The sequence below is a fragment of the Canis aureus genome, chromosome 29, assembly GCF_053574225.1.
Source record: "Canis aureus isolate CA01 chromosome 29, VMU_Caureus_v.1.0, whole genome shotgun sequence".
Classification (NCBI taxonomy): Eukaryota; Metazoa; Chordata; class Mammalia; order Carnivora; family Canidae; genus Canis; species Canis aureus.
In genome coordinates, this window is record NC_135639.1 from 30,499,238 (window position 1) to 30,526,306 (window position 27,069).

The 27,069-nt window shown below is 49.1% G+C and overlaps 1 protein-coding gene across 3 annotated transcripts in view; it reads right to left on the reverse strand.

The window, feature by feature from the left end:
• Positions 1–1,056: 1,056 nt before the first annotated feature.
• Positions 1,057–27,069, reverse strand: part of UBTD1 (ubiquitin domain containing 1) — a 55,486-nt gene continuing 29,473 nt past the window's right edge. For 2 of the 3 annotated variants that reach the window (XM_077878108.1, XM_077878110.1), the window contains 2 exons: positions 3,462–3,689; positions 1,057–2,174 (listed from right to left, as the gene is read on the reverse strand). In XM_077878108.1, coding sequence (XP_077734234.1) covers positions 1,789–2,174; positions 3,462–3,689 — 614 coding nt within the window. In that variant the 3' untranslated portion in view covers positions 1,057–1,788. Of the gene's footprint in view, positions 2,175–3,461; positions 3,690–24,974; positions 25,012–27,069 lie in introns of those variants that run through there. The other variant, XM_077878109.1, reaches the window with a different exon arrangement.

A 27,069-nucleotide genomic window follows, 5' to 3' on the forward strand; every position in this document is an offset into this window, starting at 1 on the left:
GAGCAGGTGCCTCCCTCTTAGCCTGCAGCTCACGCAGGCCTTTGCCTCTCCAGGGTCCCACAACGCCCCCTAGCGAGGCATCGCTGTATGTGGCTGCATGTCCCTTAGCCTCTGACAAACCTTGACCCACCTGTCTGTCTCACGAAGCCTCTCCAAAAGTTAAAAAGTTCTTGCTTCAAGAAGGGTGTCAGGAAGCCACCTTAAAGCCACCAGAGTGCAGTGCTGAGCCCAGGTGACAGGGACACCAGCTCCTGATCCTTTCCTCCTGGTTTCCTTGTCAGGCCACCCTGACTGGGGTCTGGCCACGCTCGCTGAGAAGGAAAATACTCTCAATCGAGAAAAAGCAGACTTGAACTTGCTCAACTCCACACCTAGAATTGTGGGAGGGAGCCCTGGGTCGTCATGACCCAGGTTTAACGTGCCAATGAGCCACAGATGCCACAGCTCTGCAATTCTGTAATGCTCATGTGCCTCGTGTGGCTAAACCACCTTATCAGAGGTCCCCCTAGGATGATGATATACACACTTTTCCCAAAGGAAGTCAGAACCTTTTTCTTTCTCGTTCCCTTGCTGGTAAGCTGACACATGCTAGTAGTCTAAATTTGTCTGAGATTTTCCTTTCACATCACCGAGGGTGCGGCACAGCATCTCCAGGATTTTGGCACACACCTCAAGTCCTGAGGGCCGGGCTCAGGGGCTGGAGCAGGCGGCCAGCCCCCTCCTGCTACGCGAGCAGACCAGCAGATTACTAAGGCCACCTTCCTGAGATGCTGCCTCTACTTTCAAAGCACTTTCGCATCTGTTATTCCATTTAATCCTCCCAGCAACTGAGGGAAGAGACAGGACAAGCAGCATCGTCTCTACATCAAGGATAAGCAAAGTGGGCTCAGGGATTAAGTGTTTCTTCTGAGGACCTGTAAGAGCACAGGGCTTGGGATACTAGTAATTCGAGGCTTCCCTGAATTCTCTGCTATGACCTGCTCCCACACCAGAACTGGCTCTGGGGCTCCACGGAGCTTCCGGGGAACGCAAAGTCAAAGCTTGGCAAGAGAGAAGGAAGGAGCAAAAGGCTTTATTGATAAATATGCAGATATGTCTGTACACAGGGACCTGTTGTGGGCCATGACCAGGCTGCAGACCCCCCCACCGCTTGGGTTACAGCCAGGAGATGGCCCTGTGCAGACCCCCGCCACAACAGCACAGCCGTCCAGCCACACGCCCACCTCATCTCTGCCAATTGTGCTGGGGGGCAGGGAGAGGCAGAGGCCGGCCTCGGGCTCCCTGCCCCTGGGGCTCACGAGCCATTCCCTCCCCTCCAGGGGACTGGCACCGGGCCCAGGGCAGAGTCAGGGAGTGGGGGGCAGGGGTAGGGGACAGCAGCTGCTTCAGACCCTGAGCAGAAAACCGGAGTGAGCACAGCCGGCAGCACCAGATGACAGACAGATCTGGGCTCCAGGGGCCTCCGGGCTGGCCCTTGTGGCTCGAGCCTGCTGCGGGAGAGAGGCAGGGTGGAAAGCCCCAGAGTGCCTTTTCTCTGACCAAGTTGGCAAAGCCTGTGTGTGGCAGCACTGCCTCCTGGGTGCGGGGCACTGGTGGCCCACAGTGCCCCTGGGAGGCAGGGTCCCTTCATGGCTTGCTCAGCAACCACACGGCAGGAGGCGCCCCTGAAGAAAGTAACAGCACTCGGAGGCAGCAGCAGGGTGGGGGGGGACCTAGTGCTCAGCCAGGAGGGCCTCTCAGCCCCACAGAGCCCTCCATGGCCTCTCTTCCCAGGGGTCCGCGGGCTCATCAGTCCTGGGGCGGCGGGGGCTGGTTGATGATGACCTGGATAACAAAATCTTTCTGGATCTTGGTTTCCTGGAGTCGCGTGCGGTCTGTGAGCAGCTTCCCGGAGAAGAACCACCGTTGCCAGGACGGCTCAATGCCCTCTTGGGTGTGCAGCTGCCTCTTCAGCTGCCCCACTGTGTCAGGCAGGCTGGCGCTGAGCCTCACGTCCTTGCCCGTGGAAAGGCGCACCTTCAGGGGGAACTCGCGGCGCACGCTGGGCGTGGGCTCTGGCGGCTCCAGGCTCTCCTCCTCAGTGTGCTCCAGCAGCAGGTTCACGGGCGGCGACAGGCAGTAGATGGGCAGCTGGTAGCGATTGCCCAGCTCGTCGTAGCATTCACAGAGGGTGCCTGTGTGAGGACCGGGCCAGTCAGAGTCTGCTTGGGACCCCCGGGACCCCCAACGTCGCTGTAATTTGGAGACAGGGGCCCATGTGGGAGTAATTAAGGTTAAATAAGCTCACGTTGGGGAGGAGCACCAATCCAATAGGATTAGTGTCTTTATAAGAAGAGACACCGAGGCACATTCTCTCCCCACCATGCGAGGCCATAGCAAGCAGGTGGCCATCTACAAGCCAAGAAGAGAGCCCTCACCAAAAAACAAATCAGCTAGCACCTAGATCTTGGGCTTCCCAGCCTCCACAACTATGAGAAATAAATCTGTTGTTTAATAAGGTACCCAATCTGTGATATTTTGTAATAGCAACCCAAGCAAAGTAATACACCTGTTCAGGCCATCCCACAGTCCCCAAACCCACCCTACAGTCAGGTGTCTCTGGGACAGAGAGCTGGGAGTTCAAGGTAAAATCGGGAGGATGTGGGCTGGCATCTTGGCTTTACCAGGTACTGGCTTGTTCAATGCTGGCAAACTATGAAACGTTCCATTTGTTCATTCAACAAGTCTCTCCTGAACATATGGGCTTGGTGCTGGGGTTACAAAGGTGAATAGAAAGCACGGGCCCCACTCTTCATGGCTTATCCCCTGATGGGCCCCAGTTTCCTTCCTGTACTATGTATTGCATATAGTAGTATATTTATTGCGTCTTGAGCACCTACTAAGTGCTGGGACTTGGCTAAAGGATGTTTTGCATATCTTGCTGAGTCCTCAAAACCATCCTATGAGGTGGGTATCCCCACTTTACAGCTGTAAGTTCCTGAGACTTTAAAATCGAGAAGCTCCCTGCTCAGGGGCACACCACCAAAAACAGAGACATTTGTTACAACCCAGGTCTGTGATTCTAGACTTCCATTGTTATTCTCTACTTTACACGGCCCCATGAGGCTGTTATGAACTTAAATGTGATAATATAGTAGTAGCTTCTAGCTCAGTGTCCAACACATAACATCCAACAGAAGGTTAGTACCTCAGATGTTCTGTGATCCCAAAGTACCCTGAGCAACTCTATCTTGCTGTCATCTAGCTTGCTTTGATGTTGGCTGGTGTCTTTCTATCCCTTCACTACACGAGCAGGGACTGTGTCTCATTTTCGTTTGTGCCCCCACCCCTGGTCAGTAAGGGCTGCCTAAATGAACATGCAAATGCCACTCTGGCCACCTAGCAGCTTGGATAAAAACTCCCTATGTGTGGTTGGCCACTGGCTCTCTTCCACCCTGAGCAGCCTGGTGGCTCCCACTCACCATGAGGCAGGGTGATGCTGGCTCCGTCCAGGATGGCCTGAGCCAGCTCGTGGTCGTTGGCCTCAGCTGCATAGGCGGCGGCCTTGAGGGCGTCCCAGATCTCCTTGCGGCCCTCAAAGGCAGGTGCTGTGTCCCAGAACTCATCCCGTTTGCTCCGCAGCTGCCCGTCAGTCATGGGGTAGTCACTCTTCCACTTCAGTCGTTCCTTCTTCAGGGGCTCATTGCGCCCTGAGCAGGATGGAAGGGACAGGCTGAGCGCCTCTAAAGCCAGGCTGTGGTCAGCCCTCTCTCCCACCCCTTCCCTGCCAGCACCCCCCCTTCCCCCATCCCTCCCCTTCCCAGCAGTGGCTCCTAAATATTCAGGTCTTGGGGGCCTTTCTGGCATCAAGGAAGAGTCTGGAGACTGCACACACCCAGCCTGGGAACGTAAACTATTTTTTGTCAACACTGCATATATTGCCTCTTTCCTTGATTATGAAGGAGTACACGTTCACTATTCTTAAAAATCTGGCAAAAATGTCAATGTGTGAGAATAATGGTGGTCATTCATAGGGCAGGGCAAGCACTTTAAACCCACTGCTGTTCATCTCGTACGCAAAACCCAGCAGATGGGCAAACTGAGACCTGAAGAGCCTATCATTTGCCTGAGGCCACACGGGTAGGGATCTCACACAAGACTTTCTAAATGCTAAGCCCACCCTCTCACTGCTGTCTGTGCCATGCTGCCACTGGGGAAGAAATGACTCAAGAACTCTACTCTTGGGGATCCCTGGGTGGCTCAGCAGTTTAGCATCTGCCTTCGGCCCAGGGTGTGATCCTAGCGTCCCAGGATCGAGATCCATGTCAGGCTCCCTGTATAGAGCCTGCTTCTCCCTCTGCTGGTGTCTCTGCCTCTCTCTCTCTCCCCATCTCTCATGAATAAAAAAAAAGAAAAGAAAAGAAAAGAAAAGAAAAGAAAAGAAAAGAAAAGAAAAGAAAAGAAAAGAACTCCACTCTTCAGAAATAACCACCATTGACACGGAAACAGATTTCCTTTCCCCCATTTCTCTCAATATGGTTGAGTTCATATCATTTTTTAAAAAGACTTATTTATTTATTTGATAGAGATTGAGTGTGCACCTGCACGAGCAGGGGTGCAGGTGGGAAGGTGGGCAGAGGGAGAGAGCATCCCAGGCAAACTCCCTGCTGAGCACAGAGCCCAAAGCAGGGCTTGATCTTACCACCCTGAGGTCATGACCTGGGCTGAAATCACGTGTCAGAGGATGCTTAACCAACCACCCGGGTGCCCTAGCTAAGCTCAGACTATTACATTTATTTGTTTATATTCCTTGTTACAGAAAGGACTTCGCATTTTTTTTAATGCCAATATGTTTCTTTCTATACTTACATTACTGTCAATGTATATTCCCATGATTAAACATGATAAACTGCAATGTCTGTCATTAATGAATTGTCTACCACATAGTTACAAAAAATATTTTTTTGAAAAAACCATAAGCAGGCAACCAAAAAACCCCTGTGGCATCTGAAGATGAAAACAATTCTGCTAAATGTCATTTTTCTTGTTACGTGGCCCCAAATGACTTCCAAGACAAGTTAAGATGGAGGCCAGAAACATCTCTCAAAGGCTCTATGAGGCTCAGTCCTTTCAAAGCTGAACGCAGAATTTGCCACAGGAGAAAGGTCTCAAGCCCTCAGCTCCCCCTAGAATTCAGATTCTACAGGCAAGAGGCAGAACCAAAGCTGAGGTCAGCCCCAAGGCTGCCTTGTCTGGATGGGGCAGGAGAGGGGGCTCCTCAGGGGAACACAATGACATCCACTGCTACCAATTGTGGGAAAAAACACCCTGCAAGCACTGTACTTATATACATTGTCCCATTTTAGCTTCGCAATTAGCCTTAGGCCCTAAAGGTTTATAGTTTCCCCCAGATGATGGGACAGGCAGAGAGATCAAATGACTCGCCTGAGGTCACACAGTAAGTGAAAGAGTGAGGTCCCACCTTAGATCAAGACAGAATCCACAGTGGACCTCCTGCAGGTTTGCCACCAGTGCAGGCAGCAAACTCTCAAAGTCAGACATTTAATTTAAAGGGCTCCTGGGTTAGCAGAAAGAAATGCAAATCCTCTTTGTGGGAAAACAACTTTAAACCAGGCCTCAAAGAATTCCCAGGATAAAGTTCCAAGGAAAATAAATGATAAGGTCAGAGTTTCTTTTTTTTTGTTTTTTTTTTTTAAGCACAACATACAAGGAAACCGGCAGTATGAGCCAGAGCCAGAAAAAACAGCAGACGGAAGAATCAGACGGACAAAGATTTCAGATATGGGGTTTATCAGACACAGATTACAAAATACCAAGTTTAAGAAATAAGTGAGTCTTAACAATATGAACAAGGAAAAAATAGATTTATAAAAAATGACCAAGGAGAAATTAAAAGAACCATACAGGACTTCTAAAAATGAAAAACATACTAACCGAAACTTAAAGGGTCTAACTTTGGGGCACCTGGGTGGCTCAGTCCATTGAGAGTCTGCCTTGGGCTCGGGTCATGATCCCAGAGTCCTGGGATGAATGAAGCCTTGCATCAAGCTCCCTGCTGGGTGGGGAGCCTACTTCTCACTCTCCTCCCTGCTCTTGCTCTCTTTCACCAGCTCTGTCTCTCTCTCTTAAATAAATAAACAAAATCTTGAGGAGAAAAAAAAGGGTCTAACATTTTAAGTCAGAATTTCCAGAAGGATACAACAGTTAGAAGGGGGCGAAACAATATTCAAAGAGATCATAAAAATGTCTATTTTCCTCTAAACTGACCTATAGGTTTAAAGCAATTTCACTAAGATTCCTAACTGGGAAGCTTTTTTCCTCTCCCCTCCAGGAACTTGGCAAGTCTAAAGTTTATATAGAAGAACAAAACCACCCCAGAGCAGGATGAGTGGGAGAACCTGCACTACCATTACCAACACGGATTATAAAGCTATAGTGAGTGCAGTCCTAGAACAGGGACAGATAAATGGGCTGATGGCACAGAACAGAGAGCCCAGAAATAGACCCAGCATATACAGAAGACTAAAATGAGCAGGAACATTGCAGATGGTGTGTGCATGTAAGATGGACGTGAAATATATATATATATATATACACACACTGGCCTCTGCCCCTGGTTTCTGATAATATTTGGTCTTTGATCTGGTTCCTGATACACAGCTACTAAAACTCTTATAATTTCCTGAGTGATAGGGATGTCTGATATAGAGTTCCCAAACCCCTTGGAACTTCCTGGGTGATTCAAGTGTCTTTCATTCTAATGAGGTGGCTCTTGGTGGGCTCTAAGAAAAGCTTGGAACTTTTAGCCCTGTCCCCCATTCTCTGGTTAGGAGAGAGGAACTGTAAACTGAGTTAATAACTGGTCATACCTATGTGATGAAACCTCCACAAAAATCCCCAAAGTATGAGGCTTGGAGAGCTTCCAGGTTGGTAAGCATATCCATGTGCTGGAAGGGTAGCACACCCCAAGTCTGGGACAAAAGCTCCTGTGCTTGGGACACTTTCAAATGTCCCCTCATAGGATCTCTTCATCTGGCTATTTATTTGTATCCTTTAAAATGTCCTTTGTAATAAATCAGCAATAGTAAGTAAACTGTTTTCCTAGGTATTGTTGAGCTACTCTAGCAGATTACTGAACCCAAGGGGAGGTCATGGGAACCTCTGATTTGTAGCCAAGTTGGACAGAAGTTGTGGGTAACCTGGGTACTCACTACTCGAAACTGGAAGCTGGGGCAGTCTTGGGGCATGAACCCTTAACACGTGCACTAATTCCAGGTGGCATCAGAATTGAATAGAATTGTAGGATACCAGTTAGCATCCACAGAAAATTGGGAGAATTGGTGTGGGAAAAATACCCATAAAACTGGCGTCAGAAGCATTCTGTGTGATCAGTAGAGGAGAAACACAGGAGGTTTTTCTTTTTTTTTTCTTTTTTTTAAATGGTTTTATTTATTTATTTGAGGTAGAGAGAGAGAGAGAGAGCATGAGCGAGTGGGGGAGGGGCAGAGGGAGAAGCAGGCTCTCTGCTGAGCAGGGAGCCTGACACAGGGCTTGATTCCAGGACCCTGAGATCATGACCTGAGCTGAAGGCAGATGCTTAACTGACTGAGCTACCCAGGCACCTCAAGATTTTTCTTCACAAGGGACTACTGATAAATGCTGTTAGGGCTACAGGCTCTCCATATAGGAAAACACAAAACAGAATCCTTACCTCACACCAGCCACAAATATTAAAACCAGATCAATCAGGGGCTTAAGCGTGGAAGAGAAAGGACACAGTGGGGAGACAGATTATAGTTCTGTCTGGATGTTTTCTGTGAAAGTTTGGTCCAGAGGGTTTTTTTTTTTTAATTTTTTAATTTTTTATTTTTTAATTTATTTATGATAGTCACTCAGAGAGAGAGAGAGAGAGGCAGAGACACAGGCAGAGGGAGAAGCAGGCTCCATGCACCCGGAGCCCGACGTGGGATTCGATCCCGGGTCTCCAGGATCGTGCCCTGGGCCAAAGGCAGGCGCCAAACCGCTGCGCCACCCAGGGATCCCTCAGAGGGGTTTTTTAACTGGATCAAAGAAATAGCTCTGCTTCATGATTTCTGACCCCTTCTCTCTCTGGTCCTTTAGCAATAACTCTGATCAACCAGGGTTCACAGTCATTAAGTGACACCCTCAGGGACCTGTGGGCCATGTGGGGCTTCTGCCCCTCCACTCGGTGACTTGTCTTTTTCTTTTTTTTTTTTTTAAGATTTTATTTATTTATTCATGAAAGACAGAGAGAGAGGCAGAGACACAAGCAGAGGGAGAAGCAGGCTCCATGCAGGGAGCCTGATGTGGGACTCGATCCCTGGACCGCAGGATCACGCCCTGGGCCAAAGGCAGTTGCTCAACAGCTGAGCCACCCAGACGTCTCAAACTTCTTGAGCTGATTTCTATAGTTTTCCTGTCTCCTTCCTCTTGGCCAGATGTCACTTCTTACTAGTCCCTGCCTACCTGTGGCTCCTATAGGTAGAGGTCAGGCCCAGCTAATGGGCTCCTAATCTGCTGAGGTTGAGAAAGCCTGTCAGTACTTTTGAAATCGAGAGCATCCAGTTTTAAGAAAGAGGCTTCCCAAAGAAGAAAGAGACTAAGCTTCAGGGCATCTGTTGTTCCTGCTCAGAACCCCCTAACTTCTGTCCCATTAAGTGGTTAGGTTTTGGCTCTATTCCTGACAATTGAGGTTGGCCTGTGACCTCAGGACTCCTAAGGTATAACCACGTACACATGCCTCTCACTGTCTCCTAAGCTAAAAATATCCCCTTTTCAAAGTCATCACCTGAGGGATCCTTTGCACACATATCTGGCTTTCAGAGTCCCCTCCCCTGCACGTGGACAGCAGAATGCTTTCCAGTTATCACAGACCCACCCACAAATGGGACACAATGCAAGTGTGCATCCGCAAATATTAACAGCACCTGCAATCACCCAGAATGCAATGGTTTAAAAATTCCTCATCTTATATGCTGGCCCTTTCAGGTGGAAGACACTAGAAAATATCAGAATGGAGTGGGGGTGGTGCGGGGAATAGGGAAGGTTGATATAAGGAAAGGGCACAGGAGCCAAGTTGTCTTTGCAGCCATCATGGCACTTCAGAGCCAGCAGAGGGCAGCCGCAGCACCTCTGGGCCAGGTGCTGGCTCCCTCCAACACTGAGTCAAATACAGCATAAAAATATCCAGCAAAACTCTCCAGACCGGAGGCAAGCATGTGTAACAGACATGCCAAAATGTCTGGATCCCTACAGTCTGATGCTTATAATTTAGGCAAAGATACAGACAAAAACCGAAAAAGAAGGTTTTAATCCAAACATAAAAGCAAACTGATGAATATTTTTAATTTCAGTTACTTAAAAAAAAAAAAAAAAAAAAAACAAACCACGATGTTTTATAGTTAGCTGAGTCAAAAACATTGGGCAGTAGAAAGGGTGTGAACACTCTCATATGCTGCACAAATTGGTACAAACTTTCTGGAGGGCATTTGGTATGGTACCAAAAAACTAAAAAATGTGCATTCTTTTGGCTCAGATATTCAGTTTCCAAGAATGTATGCTAAGAAAATAATTACAAGTATGTGGCGAAGGTTCATCTATGAAGCTGTTTAACTCGACACAATTTTAAACAGGGAAAGCTAGAAACAAACTAAATGTATGCCAGCAGGAGAAAGGCTAAATAAAATCTGTGCATCTGTGGCAGCCGCTCTGTAATGCTGACTAATGTGGAGAAATGTCCACAAAACAGTGAAAAAAGGTTATAGGACAGCAAGTGTTCTGTGCTCCAGCTCCTGTTTCTAAAAAAGTATGTGAAATTATATATATTAAAAAGAATGGAAGGATTCACACCAAAATGGTAACAGTGGTTAGAGCTGATTGGCAATGACTAGTGAAAAAAAGACTTTTTTGCTTATATTTTCCAAGTTTCCTAAAAGGCATTTATGACTTCGGTATAAGAATAATACAATGAAAGTTGTTAACAAAGAAAAAAGGGTATGTAAAGTTCCAGGGAGCAGCTACAGAAAAGTAGGAAGGGTTTGTGGAGCCGAGTGAGGGGTTTTTGGGAGTGGTGATGAGCTGCAAAGCCCAAGGGCCACAACCTCGAGGGTTTTAGTTACTGGCAGCTCTGGGTAACTGTCCAGGGGCACAGCCGGTGCTGCTGGTTTCCACAGCAGGAGCATCTAGTGGCTTCTACTTATGTCTCTACCTGTCCTAAATAAGCTCCAGGTCAAAGACGGAGTAAAACAAATGGACCTTATCTTTAACGAAGACAGAAGAGAAATTTAAAAAATAACAAAAGATCGGGGAACCTGGGTGGCTCAGTCAGTTAAGTGTCTGCCTTTGGTTCAGGGCATGATCCTGGGGTTCTGGGACTGAGCCCTGTGTGGGGCTCTGAGCCCAGCAGGGAGCCTGCTTCTCCCTCTCCCTGCCACTCCCGCTTCTTGTCCTCTGTGTGTCAAATAAATAAATAAATAAATAAATAAATAAATAAATGCTTTATTTTACTTATTTTTAAAAAGATTTTTAAAAAAGATTTTATTTATTTATTCATGAGACACACCCAGAGAGAGAGAGGCAGAGACACAGGCAGAGGGAGAAGCAGGCTCCATGCAGGGAGCCCAATGTGGGACTGGATCCAGGGACTCCAGGATCATGACCTGAGCCAAAGGCAGACGTTCAACCGCTGAGCCACCAAGGCATCCCAAATAAAATCTTTAAAACAACAACAAACAACAAAAGATCATTCTGTAGTCAAAGTCCACACCAGCATGGGGAAGTACAAAACGCCCATGAAAACCACGACTTTCTGTGATAATGGTGGACAGGAAACAGCAAGATATCTGTGACTGAGCAGAGAATGTAGGTTTTTTGAGTACAGAGGCAAAGCTGGAGTCTCAGCGGGCTGTTCAACATACCACCTGTGTTAAGATCTCCTGAAGGCCTGGTTAGAAAGGCAGGCTCCAGGGTTTACTTCAGACCCACTGGACTCAGAAACATAGGGGCCGGGCTGGGGTATACACTTGATTCCAACAGAAGGACTCCACTTGTAAACACAGGAGAACAGAGGTGGAAGTGGCACACTCATCTACACCTTCATGTAAGTTAGTTCAATGGATCACCTCTGAAGTCACTGCTGAGCGCCAGACTTGGAGAGGCAAGAGGAGAGAGAGCAGAAGGGCACAGCGGTCTGGATTGGGGGAGGATAATGACGGTGGACCTGTGGTTTGGTCTCCATAATGAATGGTGTCTGGTGATACTACCCCCAAGGGAGGGCACTGTAAAGAGTTGGAGAGCACAACCAAAGGCCCTTTCCGATTTACCTGGAGCTGGTGTGTGTCTCTGAGCCTGGGTGTGTGTGCGCACTACTACCACCTGCTTCACACTGTTTAATTCAGAATGACGATGCCAAAGAGGGGAGTCTCGAGAACCTATCGAAGGACAGGTTCCTGGTGGCTTCCCTTTGAACACCCCATGGCCTCACAGCATGCTGGCCTGGTGCCAGTTCTCGACAAGTGTCTGCTGAGTTGAAAATGGAGCTGACAATCGCCCAGTGAATGGGGTCGGGAGCCTGGTGGAGGAATCACGGCTGAGAGCACCTGTGGGCAGGTGGGAGGGAACAGGAGAAAAGTCTACACGAGAGACAAGCTAGGCAGTCCCTCTGCCTCTTGGTATCATGCCTCAGGAGGTCTTCATTGTGGCTTTGGAGACTGGCACAACTGAGCCACTGGGAAGTGACACGACATCTGAGGCCAGCCAAGGGAACCAGAGATTTCCCAGGACAGGCAGTCCACCCAAGCCAGGAGACAGCCCTATTTATACCGTCAGCAATCCCCAAGCTCTATTCCACATGGTTACCAAGCTCCATCCCCAGACCCCTACTCTGGGGACAGAGCCCACGGTGTCTTCCCAGGAGTGCTGATTATGGGACAAGTCTGGGCTTGCTCTAGCTGGTGTAAGAGATGAGGCTCCAGGCAGGGACAAAGGCCTGCCTGTCCCAACATCTTGGGCTGCAAAGGCCCTTTGGTCAGGATGCAGACTGGAACATCTCTTCTTCCCCTCCCACCCTGGTAGGCACAGCTGGGATGCAGGGGGCTGGTGAGATGAGGCTGAAGTGTGGCACCTGGTGGAGGGGGTCATGGGTCAGAAAGAATAGCAGGCCCCAGAAGAAGGATCAGCCCAGCTGGGGAGGGGTGCAGGTGGGGGAAGTGGAGCCCAGGTAATCCCTTCAGGAAGCGTGGTATTTATAGTTAGACTTAGCCCAGGATGACCCTCAGAGCTGAGCCAGAGTAACCTTCGAAGGGAAAGTGCTGGCCCAGCTCTGGTAGCTGGGGCCTTCTTCCCCATCCCTCCCTCACACCCAGCTCCAGGGTTCAGGGAAGGGGAAGGGGTGGAGACAGTTGCTAAGTGACAAACCAGGCTTCCTAAACGGTATCACCCCCTGGGTCCTGTTGGTCCCAGGTGGTCCTGGGCAGGGCTGAAGGAATCAAGGCTTCTCTGGGAGCCCTGTACCAGGCTCTGTGGTGACGCTGGGCACAGGGCTACTGCAATTCTCTGTGATGATCCTGCTTGTCCTCCCCTGAGGCTGGGACCACCTCCAGGTTCTCTCTGGGGTCTGTGGGCCCACCCAGGGTCTGGCATGCAGCACTTCACAATAACTGTTTATCCAGTGAGTGAATGAAGTGAGCAAGGCAGTTTCGGAAAAGTAGGGGGAACTCAAGGGGGGAGAGGCAGGATCTGAGTTGGGGGAGCAGATGGAGCTGTCTGGAAGAAATTACTGTAAGTAGGAGAGTTAGGAAGAATGGGGGGAGGCATGGAGGGAATCCAGGAGGGAACAGACTAGTTCCTGAGGTATATACAGAAGAAACCCACTGGAGGAAGATGGGCTGGATGTCAGAAACCATGCCCAGCGAGGGCCTGGAACCTTCTTGGCAACTGGAGAGAGAAAAGTGCAGCCAAGAAAAATAAACCTGCCCAGAGGCCCCCTGCTGGGGCAGTGGGTGTGGACAAGGGGGCACACATAACTGTGGAGACAGTATACGCTTTCACCATGCTTGCACACAACAGACACATTTACTGGGGTAAACTTAGGGGGAGCAGGGTCCATATCTACTCTCTGCCTCGTGCCTCTAGCCCAGGCCCCAGGCAGGGTGAAAGTTGCAGAGCCAGGCACTGACCAACTCTTCCCTTGACCTGAGCTGACTCCCACCAGGCATCCCCCCCACCGCCCCCCATCCAGTTCCCTGGTAGAAAAGTTCTGGGCTGTCTGATCTCAACTACAAACAGAACTCCCAAATCCTCAGGATCTACTCTGGGATCTAACCTGCCATACAACCAACAGCTCTTTTTCTGAGGCCGGCTGGGATTCACAGGTAGAATTAAACATCGAGTATTTGGGAAACCACTATACTTCTCCTTGTTTTAGGTTCATAGGAATTTAAAATAACCACCACTAGCCCCCACCCCTCACCCCCAGCCAGTTCCTTTCTTGTAGTGAATATATTCCTATCTTCACCACATATTGATGTTTGCTGCGGGTGCACCGAAGTCCTGGCCTGAACGTGAATGGTTCCAGGGCTACCAGCTCTAGAAGGGACCTTGATTACATGTGTTTTCTGGCAACCTAGATTATAGGTAATTATGACTTAAGAGACACATTCACAAACCTTCTCTCTCCAATGTGGCTACTCACTCACATGGGAGCTTCAGATACGGGGGCGGGGGTGTTGTTTCAGGGACTGACTGCCTTGTGAGAATGGGGAGGGCAACCTCACTATTCCAAACTCGGTGTTCCCATCTGCAGTCCTCCATCTCGTAGGACTGCTGTGAGGATCAGAGATCCTACTCTGCCCGATGCTTAAAAGGCAGTACTACTGTAATTAGCAATCATGCCAAGTCAATAATGCTTATTACCACTATGCAATTAAGAGAATGAAAGGTTACTACCTTCCCCCCCACCCATAAAGTTGCTGTGATTTTGAAAACTTTGAAAAATCCTGCTGCAGTGAATTCCTGGTCTCTACCTCATGGTGCAGGAGGACAGAGGGGTTAAATGAGGTTAAGTTTGACAGGGACAAAGAGTGGGCTCAACATGTGCCTGCTTCCCTGTGTGCCTGCATAGTAGAGGGTGAGCATTTTTCCTGGGGCAGAAGACGGAGGACTGTGGCTAAGAAATAAAACAGAAACTCTCCGGAGGTTGCTAGAAAGGTCTCTGGTATCTGGCCAGCTCCTCTTGCTACCTCAGGACTCCAGGGAAGAGAGACAGGTCATCTCTGCCACTGTGCTTTCCACAGCCCTGCTGTCAGGGAGAGTCCCCACGGGCTCGGCAGCCAGGTGCTTGGAGGCTGAACGGCACAGCCTGACTTCTGACACCGGAGACTCCCTCTCACTGGGTGTCAAGTGCAACAAGTACTTTACCAAGACACACGCCACTGTACCAGGGCAGGGCCCCAGAGCATGGCAGCATTCTGAAGCCAGGAGTGACCTCACAGTTGGTTAGTCTAGCCTCTTCATTTTTTTTAATTTTTTATTTATTTATGATAGGCACACAGTGAGAGAGAGAGAGGCAGAGACACAGGCAGAGGGAGAAGCAGGCTCCATGCACCGGGAGCCCGACGTGGGATTCGATCCCAGGTCTCCAGGATCGCGCCCTGGGCCAAAGGCAGGCGCTAAACCACTGCGCCACCCAGGGATCCTGCCTCTTCACTTTACAGACGAGGAGACAGGCCCTGACAGGTGATGTGAACTGTCCCAAACCGCACAGCTCTTGCACATGTGTATGTGTGTGTATGCGCATGTGCGCAGCAGGGGTAGGAAGCGAATTCTGCCTATAAAACCACTCCACTGCCAGTGGAAGCAGAATTACAACTAGAATATTAAAATGTTGGGGATCCCTGGGTGGCTCAGCAGTTTGGCGCCTGTCTTTGGTCCAGGGCGGGATCCTGGAGTCCCAGGATCGAGTCCCACGTGGGGCTCCCAGCGCGGAGCCTGCTTCTCCCTCTGCCTGTGTCTCTGCCTCTCTCTCTCTCTATGTCTATTATAAATAAGTAAATAAAATCTTTTTTTTTTTTTAAAGTTTAAAATGTCACGAGTTTGAGAGATGACAAATACGCTAATGGGAAAGCAGCAAGCAGAACCCACATCGGGGCAAGTGTGGAGGAGTTATGAGTTGGCCTGACCCTCTAGTTCCCACTAGAGGCAAATGGAATCTAAGAGCTGGGCCCTCCCGGACAGTGTGGCCTAACTGTGCACCCAGGTCTCTAGAAACACAGACTCTAATTCTGCATGGCTGGCTGGGGGCTCAGTGATGGAGACCAGCCTCCTGCCCCACACGACATTGCTGCCAGGGGCAAGCCAGCCTCTGTGCGCATTTCTAGTGTAAGAAGCTTATTTGCATGGTTAGATGGGCCAAATAGTAAGAAAGTTAATCATCTCAGAGTCGCCCTTCACTGGGCATCAGCTATGCAGCAGGCAGCAAAACAGAGAAACGCAGAGGCCGAAGGTCCAGAGTTTGGTTGTCAGGCAGACCTGGGTTTGGACATGAGCTCCATCACAAATTAGCTAAGTGACTCTAAGTCAACTACTTTAGCTTTTTATTCTCCTCCCCTGGGAAGTAGGGAGAGGTAACATCCTACTTCGTAGGGAGGTTAGGAGGATTAAAAATATGTACATACATATTAAGTTAGCTAATAGAGTCAAGATTATCCATAATAACACTTCTGGTGTGGTCTCCCTGGCACCTAGTCCCACCAGGCTCTTGTTTCCTCACTGAAAACACACACACACACACACACCCTGGCACCATACTTGCTATGGAGCAGGCAATTATTACGGTCACTGGAATTGCTTCTGCCATTATTATTTTTAACATTATTGTTCTGACCTGAAACCCGTTGGCTCTGTTCTCTGGGATGACACAGAACAAGTCACAGCCTCTTTCACGGGGCCAATACTTTCCTCTTCTCCAGACTCTCCTCCTCCGTGGTTTCTCTGGGTTCTTGGCCATCCTGTTCACCCTCTCCTCAACCAACCTGACTCACCTAAGAGCCCAAGCGAGGTCTGCCCAGTGCCAAGGTCTACTGGGCCCTTGCTTTCCTCCATCTGAAAACCAACCCCTCTGCCTCCACAACAACCAGTCACAAGTTCACCCAGAACTGCTGAAGCCGGAGCTAGAAAAGACCCCATAATCCTGCCCCTGATTGCGGCTCTACATTCTCTAGACTCCAGCAGTCACTTACAGTCCAGCTTACCCTGGGCGCTGGCCTAAGTTACTGTCTTTTAGGTCTGTGTCTTAAGTGGGGTGAACCCGGGTCTTTTTCTATTGTGATCCATGCTGTTTGACCCAGGGCACAGCACTTAACCTCTCTTCTCTGTGCTTCCAGAGACACTGAAATGCTCCAGTGAGTCTCCATGCAAAGTGCTGTGGTCAAGTGTGGCACGCGCAGGGATGCCTGACATCTCTGAGATCCAGAGCCCCATCTTTTTAAGGCCTACTCACTGCTTCATGTGGCACAGCTCAAGACCTACAACGTACTGTTTGTGGATCAACAGGGAACTCGTTCAAGCACGTTCACTCTCCCAAGCCGGGCTCAGGCCTCACACACAGCTGTGCCTGACTCACTCTTCCCCCTTCTTCCTCTATAGCTCGTGAATCACCAGCCCTGTCAGGCCAGTGTCCTCCCTGGCTTCCTTCCCGAGCACTGCCTGGTCGTGACCTCTATCCCTCAGGATGCAGGATGAGAGCCCTCTTCCCACCAGGCCCCATGCACAGGCTCCTCTCCCCTGACCTCATGCGTATGAGTATCCCACACCAGCTCCGGGTCACACGCTGCATTGTGTGCAGGGAACATGTATTCGACTCAGTTCCCGGAGGCAATGCAGTGTGGTACACGGAAAGCCAGCTGCCTGGGCCCCACCCCCAGGACTCTGATCTGACTGCTCTGGGGTATGGCCTGAGTGTCACAGGGGTTTTAAAGCTCTCCCAGTGATTCTGATACACGGCCAGGGCTGAAAAGCATTAATCTGGAACCAGGTTGCCCAGCTTGGCTGGCTGCTCCGATTGTTTAATTAGGCCTCTGAGATGGCCTGGCAGGGGGTTGCTCAAGGAGAACCCCAGGCCGGCCCGAGGCTGACCATCTGGACAGTCCTTCCAAGGCTTGGAGCCAGATTGGTCATAAGGCAAAAAGCGGATAGCTCAGGGGACCCCGTGCCTGGGGAAACCCAGTGGCTGCATGTCCAGAGGATACAGCCCAAGCCCTTGTTTGCAGCAGGGACAGGCAGGGTAAGCCGAAACAAGAGGCTTTGGAGTCAGAGTTAGGACCAGCTACCTTACTCTCGTTATTTACAAGGAGCGCCCTTCCCCTCCTGACTCTACTCAGCCACAAAGCCTGATCTCTTGATGCCTGTATGGCCAGCACCCAGATGCTCTCTTCTGTAGATATAGGACTCTTCTTCCAGGGCTGAACCACAGACTTCTGGAGAGAAAATGTGCAGCTCCAAGGCAAGGGGGACAGTGGGAGAGCAGAGGGAGGGAGGTCCTATTTCCTAAGAAAATCTCCCACCCCCTCCCCAGCTGCTCTGGGCAAGGAGAAAGGAAAAATCTGACTCATCAGTGCTGTGTGACTCACAGGCGGACAAAACTTACTTGCCAGACTGGCAGGGAGGAGAGCCTGCTGCTCCCACCACAACCGGGGGCCACTGGCAGGTAAGGCCCATCCCTCCATCCCTGCTCACTACCAGCTCCAGGCCTGGGTGGCTGGCCTGGCAGGAATGCCCCAACAGCTACACCCTCCTGTGGTTGGTTTAGTAACTTACTACCAAGGGGTGGGGCTGGGAAGAGTAGAGAATTCAGGTGTGGAACACAGAGAGGTGACTTTGGAATCAGAGAGGACCTGAGTCCAACTCTGAACTCTATGACCTCAGAGGTGTGATGGCAGGTAGCTGAGCCTCTTGACCTCAGTTTCCATATCCATAAAATGGGAGCAATAAGTCTTGAAGGACTATTGAGGATTAAACAAGACATTATATGTAATCCCCTAGTACTGTGTGAGGCACAAAAGTAGTAGTGATTATTACTATGTGTATAAGTACAAGATTTAGGATTAGAAAAAGATTTTTTTTTTTACATCACTTAATCTAAATTTACAACAACCTTGTATGGCTAATATTACTACTCTCATTTTCCAGATGAGACCTTGAGGTTCAGGAACCCTAGGGCAATAGCAAGAATCCAGTGAATGGTTTCAGATCCTCATTCCCAGCCCAGTGCTTGTCTCAGACCCTGTCCTAGCCACCTCCCCAGGGCAGTGAGAAGAACCCCCCCGGTTATGTTGACACACACATAGTTGATAGGTACAGAAGCAGCTCTGCCTCCAGCCCAGGTGGGAAGGCCTAGCTGGCAACACTACTGACCAGTCCTACATCTAGGAAGGCATTGCTACCAGACCTGCCCAGCCTTCCACCCAACCTGGCTTGACTCTAGACCATGTGGTGCCTCCGGAAATTCACTGACTACTGCCTGTGTGTGTGTCACCCTCCATTCCGGCTGTGAGCTTCTCGAGGCAGCACCTGGCCTCATTAGTGCTGGCATCTGAATGCTCGGCCCCTAGCCTAGAGCCGGATAAGCAGTACAGTCAGGCTGCCAAAAGCCTCAGATACCAGACCTGAGATGTGAGGCCACTTACTTGCATGATTTGGGCATGCTATTTACCTCTGAGAACCTCAGTTTCCTCATCTGGAAAATGGGGAATGGGGATAACCGTCACTACATTACAGTTATGATGAGAACTACAGTAATAAGCAGTTATAACTATGGTAGTAACAATCAGGACAAATATGTATTAATTTCTTATGCCAAATATTGTTCTAAGCCCCTTCTACAAATCAAATCGCCTAACCCAAAGGTCACACAGCTAGATGGCAGGCTGATTCTGAAACCCTCACAAGATACCACCTCTCTTGAGTGTCAAGTGCCTGGTATGTCGTGTTCAGAACTTAGAAGCTAGTTTAGTGGATGCTTAGGAAGCATTTCTTTTTATTTTTTAAATTTTATTTATTTTATTTTTAAAAAAGATTTTATGTATTGATTTGAGAGAGAGCACAAGAAGGGGGAGCAGCAGGTGGAGGGAGAGGGAGAAACAGACTCCCTGCTGAGCAGGAGCCCAATGTGGGGCTTTGATCCCAGGACTCTGAGATCATGACCTGAGCTGAAGGCAGACACTTAACTGACTGAGCCACTCAGGTACCCCAGTATTTGTAAGATGAATCAATTAATGAACCTCTTTTGGTCTAATTTCCATCCACAAGCATTTATTATTGAGTACTAATCTTCATACAGACTGAATTATTTGAAGTTCTGTGAAATAAATAGTTAAAAAAGAACAAGTTAAAAAAATAAAAAGCAAAGCCTCCTCGCCCTGCTACAGGAAGGTAACAGGATCCAGATAGCTAGAGCAAGAGCCAATGATTCCAACCCTGGAAGTTTCATGCCCCTCCCCCTTCCTCAGAGAAGGTTCCAGATGGGAGGGACCAGCTCCCTCAGGAGAAGAGGGGAGGAAACGGCCAAAGGTGCTGGCCGTGCCTGGCCTTCTGGGGTGCCGCTGGGGGTGATTGTGTGAAAGGGCCTCAGGGTGGCCCAGGCACCTCATCCATAGCTGTTAACGTAGGCAATGCCTGAGAGGTGGTGGCTCAGAGGGCAGGGAGCTCAGAGTGGCTGAGTAGCCTCTAGGAGCTGGCACTGGCATCTGTATGGGGTGCAGGGAGAGACAGAGCCCCCAAGCCCTCCCACATAGCATCACCTTCCAGCCAGGCCACAAGGGCCAGCCCCTAAACTAGACAAGGCGAGGGGAGCTCTTTTCTAAGCACCAAAACCTGTTTCAAAGAAAATAGTGAATGGCTGTCAGAGAAGCCTACTGACCCTCCCCTCCTGGCATCTCCTTGACAGCTCCAGGAAACCCCAGGCTTCCAGCTACACTGCCCACCAGGTCTCTCAGGGACAGGTGCCTTCACCTTCAGGGCAGCTCTCTCAATGCAGCTATGAAGGTTGCATACCTCAGCCCCTGTGACCTGGACAGCCCCTTGTCTGGGCCCTTAGCTATAAAAGCAGTAGGCTGGACTAATGGATTCAGGATGCCTTCTAGCTCTAAGACTCAATTCAAATCCACCCTGTGGAAAGGCCTGTGTGGAGCTCCCAATGGACACAAAGACAGTGAAGGCAAGAAACCCTTCTGAAAACTCACAGCCCCTTGCAGAAAACCTCATGGCAAACCACATGATAATGCAAGCACGCACATACACACGGGCGCACACACACATACAGAAGACCTACAATATTCTATGTAAAAAATGCTGGAAGGGTCAGAGGGAGGGAATCTCCCTTCCCCCATGGGGAACCTGTTGAAGTGGAAACTGCTCAGCCTCTTCCAGTCATCTCTCAGTACCAGGCGCTGTGGACATGCAGGTGAGCATAAGTCTCCAACCCGTCATCTGGGTAGGGAAGGATTCACACATATGATGTACAGCGATCCATTTTGGTTTTGTGATACATTATGTTCATGCTCACTATTTTGAAAACACTTGAATGCATAATTTAGGAAACCCTTGTAACGTGTTACTCTGTGGCACATTAAAAAAAAATAAACAAATGCATAATAAATAAGTGATACATGTAAATTCTGTTCAACCCCCGCCCCCCCATACACACACACACACCCACACCCAAGCAGGCAAACTGCTGTGCTAGAGCAGAGGTATGTGGAAAGCATATTGGGAGCCCACACCCTGACCTACTAGGCCTCTTCTGCATCTGCCAAGGGGGTGGGCGGGAGCTGAGCTACATCCTCTCCATCGCTTCAGCTCTGACCATGTGTGACAAGGACTCTGGAAATAAGCAGGCTCCAGCTGGCTGAGGGCAGGCTGGGGGCAAGCCTCATCTTCACGGCTACACTTCTGACTTCCCTCCTCTGCCCACTGCATATGGTGAAATGCCCCACTTTGGCCTCTGCCGCTGCTAGAAGAAGAGGCAACTTCCAAGCTCTGGGCCTCAGTTTCCCTCTAGGACAATGGCGGTGGCAGGGGACGTGAAGCATCCCTGATAGAGGGTCCAGATACAAGAGGACTAGTCACATGCAGAGCCTCCAGGCTGTCTGGAGTCCTCTGCCTTGGTTCTCTCTCTCTCTCCTGCCCCGATGCTGACGAGTTTGGCCTGGGAGCAGCACTGCTGGCCTGCACCCAAGTACACAGGACCCTGCCACCCCACCCCCAAGGTAACCCAATTCTTCCCGGTCAAATGACAGCTGGAGATGGGAGGGAGGGAGCCCAAGGCGGGAAGAGTAATGATAAGTAGCTCGCAGGGTGGTGAGGCCCAGACAAAAGGGTTATGGCCCAGATTCATTTCAACACAATTCCTAAGCACCCACTGTGTTCATGATCCTGCTAGGCACTCAAGGGATCTGAGAAAATGAGGATGACATTTTAATTACATTAAGCATGTCTCAACGTTTAAAGAACACCTCCTCAGAGAAGCCTTCCTTGATAATCTAACTAAAGTGGGCTCCCAGCCTCTTCTCTCCTAAGTAGTGTCTATCCCAATTCTGTGGTGGTTTGTTTACTCACTGTTCTGTCTCCCCATTTGAATGTCAGCTGCTCAAAGGCAGGGCCCTAGTCTCTCCACAGGGGCATCCAGCACCTCATACAGAGTAGGTCCTGAGTATTAGGTAAGTGAATGAATGCATGAATGAATGAATGACTAGACCACCAGACAAGCAGAAAATGACACAAAAAACAATTCAGAAGTCTTTGTGGAAGCAAAGCAGGGAATAGGCATATCTCTGAGGTTCCACAGAGAAGATCTAACAAACATTGTGAGCTTGGCCTGCAAGGAGGGAGAGGGAGAAGGAATCCCAGGTGGATGACGGAGCAAAGACCTGGAGCCACAGGGCAGGAAGATGGACTGAGGGGCAGTGAGTCCGCCTGGACCCTGATGGGTACCCTGCTCCCTGCCCCAACAGCCTCTTACTCGTCACTGGTTTCTACTCTTCACTGACAAAGCCAGGACTACTTAAATATCTGAGCACAGCTCTGTAGTGTGGTGAGCTGCGGTCATTTCTAAATCAAACATAATCTGTGGCACCCATTGGACTATCACCTGCTTTCTTTTTTTTTTAAGATTTTATTTATTTATTCATGAGATACACACACACAGAGAGAGAGAGAGAGAGAGAGAGGCAGAGACACAGGCAGAGGGAGAAGCAGGTTCCATGCAGAGAGCCCGATGTGGGACTTGATCCCGGGTCTCCAGGATCACGGGCTGAAGACGGCGCTAAACCGCTGAGCCACCGGGGCTGCCCCACCTGCTTTCTTTTCTAGTTTCTTTTACCTCTGGCTGACTGGCTCTGGTTCTAAACATCTGTGCCCCCACTAGGCACCATCCCCTACTAGGGGACTGAAGAGTATCTCCTGAGCCGGTCATGACAGAGAGAGACCTTTTATTACCTCCCTCCCATCCCAGGTCTCAAAAGAATTCCTAATGACATTTAGATTATATTTTTTAAAGTCGAAATGCTGAGATATATCTGTCAATTTAAGCCTCTTGTCAGCATATAAAAACCAGAGGTTCACCCTGACCTGAAAGAACGCCAGAAAAGGTGTTTTGCTCAGCCTGGAAGGTTATGATGTCTCTGTGACTCACTTTCTCCATCTCTTGCCAAGAGATGGGGCAAGAGCACAGGTAAGAGATACGGCCAGAGGGAGGAAGAATGTGTGGGGAAACCCCGGGGTTCTCCAATCTGTAGATCCAGGTGAGACTTCCTACACTGTATAGTCCTCCTCCTCCTTAAGCTAAGAAGAGCCTGGTGGTGGTGGTGGTGGAGGAGCAGCTGTAATCCTAGCTAAGGCTTTCCACACAGCATTTTTAAAATTTTTTATTTTTTTGAAGATAAAATGATAGATACACAGAGAGAGACAGAGACACAGGCAGAGGGAGAAGCAGGCTCCCATGGGGAGCCTGATGCGGAACTTGATCCCAGGACCCTGGGATCATGATCTGAGTCCAAGGCAGACGTTCAACCACTAAGCCACTCAGGCGTCCCTCCACACAGCATTTTAGATGCTAACTTGGTGCCAGTTGGTGGGTGCGGGGCGGGGGGGCGGTGGGGGGGCCAACGGTCAAGGAGGACTCGGAACTTAACACCACTTCTGTTCTCGGCAGAAGTCTAGGTCTAGAGAAACTGCCAGGGGTCAGATGGTGGCCCCTAGAGGCTGTGTGCTTCCCAGGAAAACTGGCAGCTGGAAACCAGCCCAAATTTATACAGACAGCAATAGCATCTGCAAAGGAAAAATCTGGGGAAATGCATACTAGTCCTTCCACTGGAGGGGTGAGGTGACAGGTGTTTTACTTTCGAGGGTATGCATCTGTGTGCCTGGCATTCTCGCTGAGCACCTTGGCCATACATCTTTGCAGTGTTTTTGCCACAAACATTTTCACCATATAACTAACTGGCTGTAAGGCCATTCTGCCATACAAGATAAAATAATGAAAAATAAAAGAGGAGCATTAAAAAGGACATAATGAAACATGAAAAAATTAGTAAAATTGCCAGAAGGTAATTTTGTTGTAAAAGTTAAAGTCATGAAAAATTTTTAAAAGGGACATTAATTAAAAAAGACATAATGGGGGAAAAAAAGGACATAATGGCACATGAAGAATGAGTAACAGAATTACAAAGACTTTACTGTGAAATACAAACTATTTTCATACATTTAAAATATATGTAGATTCATGGCAATACTATGCAAATAACTGATTTTATATTATGGACTGTACCTAAGCACTTGTCTTCAAAGTCATAGTATTCTTTTTAAACTAAAGTTTCTTCCTTCATTAAGAGAGGTATCAAAAAAAAAGAGCGAGAGGGGTATCAAGGTCCAAATACAGTTGACTCTTTTTAAAAAAATATTTTATTCATTTATTCATGAGAGACACAGGCAGAGGGAGAAGCAGGTTCCATGCAAGGAGCCCAATGTGGGACTCGATCCTGGGTCTCCAGGATCACACCCCAGGCTGCAGGCGGCGCTAAACCGCTGTGTCACCAGGGCTGCCCTACAGTTGACTCTTGAACAACATGGGTTTGAATTGCACAGATCCACCTATATGCAGATTTTTTTTCAATATATACAGTACAGTATTGTCAATAGATTTTTCTCTTATGGCTTTCTTTTTATTTAAGTTCTTATTTTATCTTTTTATTTTTATTTTTTATTTATTTTTTTTTTTTAATTTTTATTTATTTATGATAGTCACAGAGAGAGAGAGAGAGGCAGAGACACAGGCAGAGGGAGAAGCAGGCTCCATGCACCGGGAGCCTGACGTGGGATTCGATCCCGGGTCTCCAGGATCGCGCCCTGGGCCAAAGGCAGGTGCTAAACCACTGCGCCACCCAGGGATCCTTATTTTATCTTTTTAAAAGATTTTGAGAGTTAGTGAGAGAGAACAAGAGCGGGGGGGGGGGGGGGGGGCGGGGGAGAGCTCCAGAGAAGAGACTCCCGACTGTGCAGGGAGCCCAACATGGGGCTCAATCCCAGGACCCTGGGACCATGACCAGAGCCAAAGGCAGATGCTTAACCATCTGAACCACCCAACCACCCCTCAGTTCTTATTTTGATTCCAGTTAGTTAACATATTGTGTTACATTAGTTTCAGGTATACAATATGATTCAACACTTCCTCACATCACCCTGTGCTCTTCCTTAGGACTTTCCTAACACAATTTTTTCTCTAACTTCTTTTATTGTAAGAACACAGTATATGACTCATATAATATACAAAATATGAGTTTATCAGCTATTTATTTCATCAGTAAAGCTTCTGGTGAACAGCAGCTATTATTAATAGTTAAGTTTTGGGGGAGTCAAAAGTTATATGTAGATTACTGACTGTGCAAGGGGTCAGCACTCCTAACCTCCATGCTGTTCCAGGGTCATCCATACTAGGATGCATATTTGTAACAGAGCTATATATTGTGTTGTGAAAGCCTTCCACATCATTGTTTGTTCTTGGCAGGTTGTCCCACATGCTGATAGACGTTCCAAAGTTCTGTGGGAAATGTGGAAGAAAAGCCAACACTGTAATGCGTTTGTAAGTGAGCTTTGATCGCTGCAACTGGTATGCTACCATTTTCTGGGTCGTCTGGTGTGCAGTTCGGCTTTACATTCTAGTGCACACTCCCAGCGAGGTTTATCACCATACTTTCTAGCAGGTCTGTATATGGGGTTGTCATCATCTACTATTTTAAGACCACCTTATCTACTTGTCTACTTGCATAGACCACTAGGAGGTCTAGCTGGGGTCTACATGGACCATCATGAGGGCTACCTGAGGTAACATAAGAACAAGAGTTTTATCAATGGAGAAATGAAACCAAACAGATAGCTTCAATAGATTAACTCTGATAAAAGCAGCTGATTCATCAACAAAGAAAGGAGACCAAACTGTCAACCAGTTATTTTATTTTTTACGGTAAAACTGCCTTATAGTCAATTAGTTTCATGACAAAAATGTTTGCCGTGAAAATGCTCACAAAAAAGAGGTCTATGGCAAAACCATATATTTGTGTGTGTACTAACTTAATTTTTTAAAAATGTGTGTGTGTTCCTTAAGATTTGCTTCAATGTGGTTTGGTGGAAAACTTCATGAGCCTTACAGGGAAAGGCAATAAAAGATCCTTGTCATGACAAGACCCAGCCAGGACTGTGGCTACCTACTACCCACAAGGCACCTCTAAAGAAAGACTCTTTCTAGCTGTCCTGGATCCAATAAAGCTCCAATGTAAGCCACTCTGAGTGAGCTGTACCACAAATAAGCTCTAAGGGCAGGGCTGGGCCTTATCATCTCAGGAGCCACAGGGCTAAAGCCAGTGCCTAGCACATAATAGGTGCTCAATAAAGGCTGAAACTGACCAGGGAATGGTTCACACGTGGGGTGACGAGAGCTCAGGTCTCCTGGGAAGAGGTATGGGTGAGAAGGAAGGGGAGGCCATAGAAGGAATGTGCCAGGCAGAGAATAAACTTCCTGGCGGAGCCATACTCAGTCCTTTGTCTCAGGGGAAAGCAGGCAGCTGAGTGGCCAGGAAAGGTTGCAGCTGGCCCTTCCTGCAGGGTTTCCCAGAGTAGAAGGCTGCAGGAGGCCCCATCTGGGACAGCTGAGCCACGGCCCACATCACCTGCCCTCCCTGAGACCAGTCTGACTAGGGCTTAAGATATGTGTCAAGCAAGAGCTGAGTCAGGCTTGGGGGAGGGAGTGGGGGAGACAGGCAGGGGGCAGGGAAGACAAGTCAGGCCTCATTCTCTCAAGTGTGCTCCACCAAGGAGGCCAGGCAGAAGCAGCCTCCTCATCCTCTGCCCCTACTCCCAGGGCTTGAGAGAAAGGCAAGCTTCCAAGGTGCCAAAACCCAGGAGAAAGCAAGGCCCCGAGAAGGCTCTCTTGCAGACAGGAGACAGCTGGAGAATGTGTTATGAGGAGACCACCTGTTTCGCCCCAAACCTCCTCCCTGCTATGGATCCACGCAAACAGGCTCTGGCTCCAGTGGGTGGGGAGGCGGAGGCGGCCAACCCCGGGGCAGCAGGAGGTATCTGTTTTCAGCATAGCCACCAAGGGACTGGGAGGGAGCCCCGTGGGCTCAGCTCCCGCTGCTGGCAACAGCATCCTCTGTTTCAACTCAGCTGGAGGTCAAGAATTGCTGAGGCCGGCAGCCCTGCCAGGGGATGCTGGGATGCTGTTTGCTTGCGAGTGAGCATCTCGTCGCCGTGGTGACCCAGGGCAGCTCCAGCCAAGAGCCAGCCACAAGGCCAGGAGCAGAACCTCCCTGCTCTAGCACTGGCCTTGACCTTTCCAGCTGGGAAAGCTGAGGGTACAAAACAGTCCCCTGCCCTCCCTGGACCTGACCGTGGCCCGTGTAGACTGCAAAGATGCAGGGGACTCTGTCCTGTCCTTATGACGGCCCAGGACATTCCCAGAAAGAAGAACACCATCTCAGAAAGTGATGAAGGCCGCAAGAA